This window comes from Sinocyclocheilus grahami, unplaced genomic scaffold (assembly GCF_001515645.1).
Source record: "Sinocyclocheilus grahami isolate Dianchi unplaced genomic scaffold, SAMN03320097.WGS_v1.1 scaffold9.1, whole genome shotgun sequence".
Classification (NCBI taxonomy): Eukaryota; Metazoa; Chordata; class Actinopteri; order Cypriniformes; family Cyprinidae; genus Sinocyclocheilus; species Sinocyclocheilus grahami.
This window is the reverse complement of record NW_015505188.1, coordinates 819,872-826,728: the sequence shown is the minus strand read 5'-3', so window position 1 is coordinate 826,728 and position 6,857 is coordinate 819,872. Positions and strand designations below refer to the sequence as shown.

The 6,857-nt window shown below is 35.0% G+C and overlaps 1 protein-coding gene across 1 annotated transcript; it reads left to right on the top strand.

Moving 5' to 3' along the window:
• The first annotated feature begins 270 nt into the window (after positions 1-270).
• Positions 271-6,609, top strand: LOC107591639 (developmentally-regulated GTP-binding protein 2). The gene is made up of 13 exons (XM_016280860.1): positions 271-401; positions 631-729; positions 837-997; positions 1,660-1,749; positions 1,893-1,953; positions 2,046-2,136; positions 2,204-2,276; positions 4,802-4,892; positions 4,971-5,068; positions 5,177-5,342; positions 5,766-5,824; positions 6,118-6,171; positions 6,268-6,609. The coding sequence occupies exons 2-13, from the start codon at positions 666-668 to the stop codon at positions 6,352-6,354; spliced, it is 1,095 nt and encodes a 364-aa protein (XP_016136346.1). The 5' UTR covers positions 271-401; positions 631-665; the 3' UTR covers positions 6,355-6,609.
• Positions 6,610-6,857: the final 248 nt, after the last annotated feature.

The following is a 6,857-nucleotide window of genomic DNA, read 5'->3' as shown; positions in this document are numbered from 1 at the left end:
TTATAAACAGCGACAGGTGCCTTCACGTGGCTTTATTAGAACGAAAATGACGACGTAATTGTGTCCTCAGGTAAAAGAATCATTAAGCCTATTCTTTGAAACAAATGTTCGATTGAATCGATTCGTAGAAATGACTCAGAATTCAAATCCAACCACTGTAATGTATCATAGGAGCGTTTGTTGTTGATCATGTGTTGGATTTATGTCAATTATCCACAGTATGTCAACAACGGGTAAACATACTATAACTGGCATTTCACACAAAAAAATTCAGTAACAGTGACTATATTAAATTATATGTTCAGGAATTAAATATGAAAGAATTTGTTTCACACCGGAGCAGTTTCTCCGCAGCACTGGCACCAGCAGTCCAAGCAGCAGACTTCGGGCTGCCTTAAACTGTAACGATCAAAACATTCACTTCTATAAATACACGAATGACAGTATCTAATACTTTCTAAAGAGTGACATTAATAAGTAGCCATTTGCATGACAGCTCAATCTGCAACAGTGTTTGATAAGTTTGATAGAAGTGCCTGCTAGCTTAGCTTACTACTGACAACCAGAGAGCAGATGGTCTGTACAATATGACTGACATGCTTTACTCTTACACTGCTGGAATGTTCACAGGCTTCACATAAGATATATATCACACTTGACTGACAATGGGGATTCTGGAGAAGATAGCAGAGATAGAGAGAGAAATCTCTCGAACGCAGAAGAATAAAGGTAAGAAAATATCCTTCGTTAAATATCCCCTCATGGGCCTTTTCTTGCTTTGTATCCGTTTACTCCTCATCAGTTAAATCCCGAGTACTTCCAAACTTGTTTTGCAGCAACTGAGTACCATCTGGGTTTATTGAAAGCCAAGCTAGCCAAGTACAGAGCCCAGCTTCTGGAGCCCTCGAAGTCATCCGGAGCCAAAGGTGAAGGCTTTGATGTTATGAAATCTGGTGATGCTCGAGTGGCTCTGATTGGATTCCCCTCAGTTGGCAAGGTAAAAACGACAACATCTGCGCAATATGTTTGATGGCCAAGAGGTGGTCTAATCGAAAATCTAAATTGAAAAAAGATTTTTGCTACAAAAATAGTTTCTCGCTAATGAAGTAAAGTAATTATCTTTCAAACTAATACGCTTTACCCTGTCAAACATTTCATGAAGAAATATACATCTGTCTTTCATTTATTTTGGGCCTGTCACTATACTGAACAGTTGTGGAAAAGTATTGTCACATTTATTATTATATCCAGCAAGATAGAACTATATTTTTAAAGGTAATTACTGAAGACAGTGCTAGCTTTGTTATAAATTGATCTTCTTTGCAAATTTTATATCCACAAATATAAGTTCACCAGCAACAAACTAACAACATTTCATCTTCAGTAAAAAACAAAGCAAGTAGAATGACTTAAATGCCTTTAATTTGTATACTTTAATTTATGTATAAATTCATTTCTAGCCTTCATGTTTTTTTCTTTCTCCTCCTATTTGTCTTTTTCTGTCTTTAGCAAATTATTAACTCTTATTTTTCTCTGTATTCTGTTGACAATGGGTGTATTGTTCAATTTTGTGTAATATACACAAACATTTTCTATTATTAATGTCAATTATGTTTTGCACAAAAAAGAGGCATGCTCTAATTTATGGTGTTTTTGTAGTCTACATTTCTCAGTTTAATGACATCAACAGAAAGTGAAACAGCTTCATATGAATTCACCACCTTGACCTGCATTCCCGGTGTCATTGAGGTATTATTTATTCCAAAATATTTTTCTTTTCTCTCTGTTTTTGTTTATATCTTATTTCTATTTATGTTATTGCTGTTGTTATTATAATAATTATAATAACCAACATGATATTGGTTTCTTTTCATTTAAAAATTCAATTCTAGTACAAAGGTGCCAACATACAGCTGCTGGATTTGCCTGGTATCATTGAGGGGGCTGCACAAGGTATGTTCACTTGTGTTTTGAAGAGTTATGTATATTTGTACATGTATTTTGGCATATTAAATGTGTCCTTTCTCTGTGTTTTTGATTTAAAGGTAAGGGCAGAGGTAGACAGGTCATTGCTGTGGCCAGAACTGCAGATGTGGTCATCATGATGTTGGATGCAACTAAAGGAGAGGTTCAGAGGTGAGTTGGAACACTGGAGAGTGTTTGCACTATTGCTTTGTTTGACGATTGTTGTTTTGTGTTTTAGGGAACTTCTGGAAAAAGAACTTGAATCTGTTGGCATCAGACTCAACTGCCCCAAACCAAATATCTATTTTAAGGTCAGTGTTTTAGGTAGGGCTGCACAATTAATCGAAATTAAATTGCAAAGGCGATAAATCGCGATTAGGCAGAAGCTGCGATTGTCATGCGTATCTTTCAGTGAAGCACGGTTCTGTGATCAGCAGTAAATCTCCATCCGAAGGCCAGAGGGCGCTCTCGCGCTGAAACTCCAAATACACCCCGTAGAAGAAATCCAGGAAATCCTGAATAAACAGAAGATTTAACCAAAGCCACTAGAAGGCAAGCCTGCAACCTTTAGCCAAAAAAGCATAACGGCTAATGCTAACGCTTCCGGTTGCCAGTATGTGGGAAAAGAGACCAGAGGCTGTTTTTTTTTGTGTAGATGTCAGCGGAGGAGAGGCTTCACTACGCTGAATAAACAGCTTTTTATAGGAAACCGCTTATCATTTAATGAATCGACAGCCTATCTGCTAATCTTCAACATGTTTTACACTAAACAATACTTTTGAATTGAACTATTTTTAGAGTTTACACTAGAAAAAATTGAGTTTTATAAGAGCAACAGGTGGGATACAGCTTACAGCATTTCTCATTCATTCCTATGGTATCTGTAAACGGCGATTGAGTGTCGCACAACTCTTTTTACGTGAAATTAATTGACGTCAAGGCTGTAATGTGATTGGTTATTAAGGTACATGTGATCCTAGTTGACCGTTACGCCTTCTCCAATAGCAAGTAATACAGACCCTCGTATCTCCCTATATTAAGACAAGCTCTGATTTAACTGCTTTCATTGATTCAACGTGACTAATAAACACACGACTACGACAATATATGGTTTATCTGAGTTCGTCTTATTATAATGTTTATTTTGATAAAGTATATAATAATGCAATGCTAATCGACATAGCCTTTAGCGCTGCTCAGAATTCTATGAAATATGTTATTCTGTGTAAGAAGCCACATCATCTCACCGAAAGATTTATTTCAAACACTCGACTGACTTTATGAAGTGAGTTTGGAGTAAAAACACGTTATTAAATGTGATATTTTCACGTGCTTTCAGATGGAGCAGCATTTACTACACAGTTCACTGACAAGCTACGCAAACAGCTTTGATAATCGCAGAACAAATTCATTATCGCGCGATTAAATCATCTGCGAACACGATTTTGCATAGCTTGTCAGTGAACTACAGCTCTGTGTAGTAAATGCTGCTCCATCTGAAAGTACGTGCTGGAGATTTACTACTGATCACAGAACCAGCTTTACTGATGAGATGCGCGCCATGACAATCGCATTTGATTAATCGTGCAGCCCTAGTTTTAGGTTTTTTGCTGTTATAAGCTATGTTTTCATCACCCTGTTTTTTTGAATATTTTGAAGTATCGCATCAGAAACGAGTGATGGAAATGACAAATATAAATCATTTAATTAGCAAAAACGTTTTTATGTTCGCTTGAGGTGGTCTTTGACTTGTGCGAATTTGAGATGGAAACGCATTTTGCGAATAAATTCCTCCATGCGTATCAAAAAAGTAATGTGACTTTGCGCTATAGGACGGCAATACTTGACTAAATAGTGGACCAGACTCATTGCACAGCATCTGAAATGTTGTTATGGTCATTCTTAAATGCACGAGCAAAGTCTGTCATTAAAGTATTTCTGTGTAATTGCCTCCCAGAACTGTCTGACACGACTGTGTTCCCAAACAGCAGGCATCCACCTCCGAAAGCAATGACCGCATTTATTGTGTTTCGTCTGCTCCCTCTGAGGTGCAAGTAATTTATTATATATGAAAATTATTATATTCAGAGGCTTCTCCTACTTTTCTTAGTGATAGTTAGTGTCAGTTTATCAGGAAGTGACAATTTTGTTCTCTTTGACTCGTTGGATGGAAACGGTGCTTAAAATGTCTTTTAAATTTATATTTTTGTTAAGTGTCATTCATTAATTTTAGACCATTTTACTCATAAAAAAACAGCATTTTTATCAACAAAAATAACTTTTTAGTTAACAATAAAATGCAAATGACAAAAAAAACATGTAACTATGTACACCGTTTAAAAGTTTAAGGCCAGTAAGATTTTTATTTATTTTTAAATTTTTTTAAAGAAATGTATACCTTTATTCAGTCAAAAGTGACAAAGACATGTATAATGTTACGAAAGATTTATATTTTAAATAAATGCTGTTCTTTTGAACTTTGTATTCATCAAAGAATCCTGAAAAAAGTCAAATTAATTTTATTTTATATAAAAATAAGTTGATAATAATAAGAAATGTTTCTTGAGCAGCAAATCAGCATATTAGAATGATTTCTGAAGGATCATGCATCAAATAAATGCAGTGAGCGTAAGAGACTTTCCATAAACATTAATGAACCTTTATCGACCACAATTAATGCATGTATAAACAATAATGATTAATCAACATAAAGCACTAAATGTGAAAAAATGACTTCCTGAAATAACAGCATATAATGAGAAGTATTAGCTACATTTAGAGACTGTTATTCCTCTTGCTTATTTTATTGCTTACATGTGAAAGATCTGTTTTTCAGCCTAAAAAAGGTGGTGGCCTATCGTACAATTCAACGGTTCCCCTCACACACTGCTCTGAGAAGCTTGTTCAGCTCATTCTTCATGAGTACAGTATCCTTTAGCCTTGTTTATTCACTGTTTCATTTTCCTCTAATAATGAGCGACACGTTAACCTTAACACGACTGCAGAAATCTTCAACGCTGAGGTTTTGTTCAGAGAGGACAGCACTCCTGATGAGTTTATTGATGTCATTGTGGGCAACAGAGTGCACATGCCTTGCTTATATGTGAGTATATATTTCAATTCAAGAAATAGCCTGATGCAGAGCTTCTCCGTTTTAAATATATGTCAGCAAATTTAAAATGAGATATAATGAATCTCTGTCTTATTACAGGTGTACAACAAAGTGGATCAGATTTCTATAGAGGAAGTGGATCGTCTTGCCCGTAGACCTAACAGTGTAGTGATCAGCTGTGGCATGAAGCTGAATCTAGATTTCCTCCTTGAGCAGTTATGGGAATACCTGGCTCTGATCTGCATATACACCAAGAAGCGAGGAGGTAAGTTTTTTTTTTTTGGTCCTCAAAAACAGTAATTTAGGGGGCTTTAACCCTAAAACAGTGGTTCTCAACCTTTTTGACTCAAAGGTCACCTGTTGTCCAACACAATATTCAAAGGCCCCCCACATAAGTTAATATATTTATGAGATTCCTGCTCTATAACAAAGCTGCTTGTTTTGTATTGATGCATTCAATGAATTAACCATTTGTTTTTTAAAGCATTTTCATCCTCTTGAACGTGTCGTGTAGCATAAGGTTCACATTTGCATCCATTTTAAATGTAAATCGTAATTTAAATTTGTGAAGGTACCTTTCAGAGATTGTCAATCAGTCAATCAATCCCCAAACTCCATTTGTTTGAGTTTTTGTAATTAGTGTTTGTATCCCCCCAGCTCTTACTGTTTTATTTTTATTGTTGTTAAGAACGGCCAGATTTCAGTGACCCTATAATCATGAGACGAGGAGCATCAGTCGAACATGTGGTATGTGTCTGTTTCGTTGTCCTGTGATACCTGCAGCTTTGTTTATATGTATTTCACAGTGGTCAACCTGTGGTAAGACATACTCTGTGTATATATATTCATATATATTAAGTTTACAAAACTAAACACAGTAGATGCTGAAGTGTTGCCTAAAAATATATGTATACCTGAAAATGAAAATGTGTATTTCTAATGTGCACATAAAATAGAAATATATATATATATATATATATATATATATATATATATAGCGCATCAATCAGATTCATAATTGTGCTTCTTATTTCTTCCAGTGTCACAGAATCCACAGGACATTAGCTAGCCAGTTCAAGTACGCACTTGTCTGGGTAAGATCTTTCTTCATCTGAAGTCAAATATATTCTTGCTTTTGTTCCATATGTTTTTCCTTTTTCTGAAATTACTGCTGTCTTTTTGGATTACAGGGAACAAGCACAAAATACAGTCCTCAGAGAGTAGGACTGACGCACATCATGGAACATGAGGATGTCATTCAGATTGTGAAGAAATAAAATCTAGTCTTCAGATCCACTACAATATCAGTATAACATTTGATATATACAAAGCAGAACATTTTTGTTGACAACTGCAGTGTTTCATGGAACTTCATAGACAAACCTGTGATCAACAATTAAAAAGTGATTATTTTATGAAAATCATCTCCCAGACAAAACCCATTCTAGTACATAATATTCAGATCTTTTTTTTAGTTTACTTTTCATAATATGAAAAAGAGTTCTTTCTTAATAAACTGAATTGGACATGAACAGTGTTTGAGAATGAAAAATCTAAATGCAGTTCAAATCTGTAAATAAAAGTTTGAGAATAAATAATCATATTTCAGACATTTAATATTCTGCACTTTTATTGGGTACTAACCAAATTGACATTGATCATGTGAAGTCTCTTGTACAGAGGTTTAGATGAAACAACTAGATAGTTTAGGATACATAAAAAAAATGAATGAATATAAGATCACCATAGTCAGATGACCATGCAGATGGATTCCACCAAT

What these genes read in the sequence shown, in the direction of transcription:
- LOC107591639 (XM_016280860.1), top strand. Translation starts at nt 666, where the DNA reads ATGGGGATTCTGGAGAAGATAGCAGAGATAGAGAGAGAAATCTCTCGA. An exon ending in TCGAACGCAGAAGAATAAAG is followed by an intron (nt 730 to 836) that starts GTAAGAAAATAT and finishes CTTGTTTTGCAG; the next exon opens with CAACTGAGTACCATCTGGGT. An exon ending in GATTCCCCTCAGTTGGCAAG is followed by an intron (nt 998 to 1,659) that starts GTAAAAACGACA and finishes GTGTTTTTGTAG; the next exon opens with TCTACATTTCTCAGTTTAAT.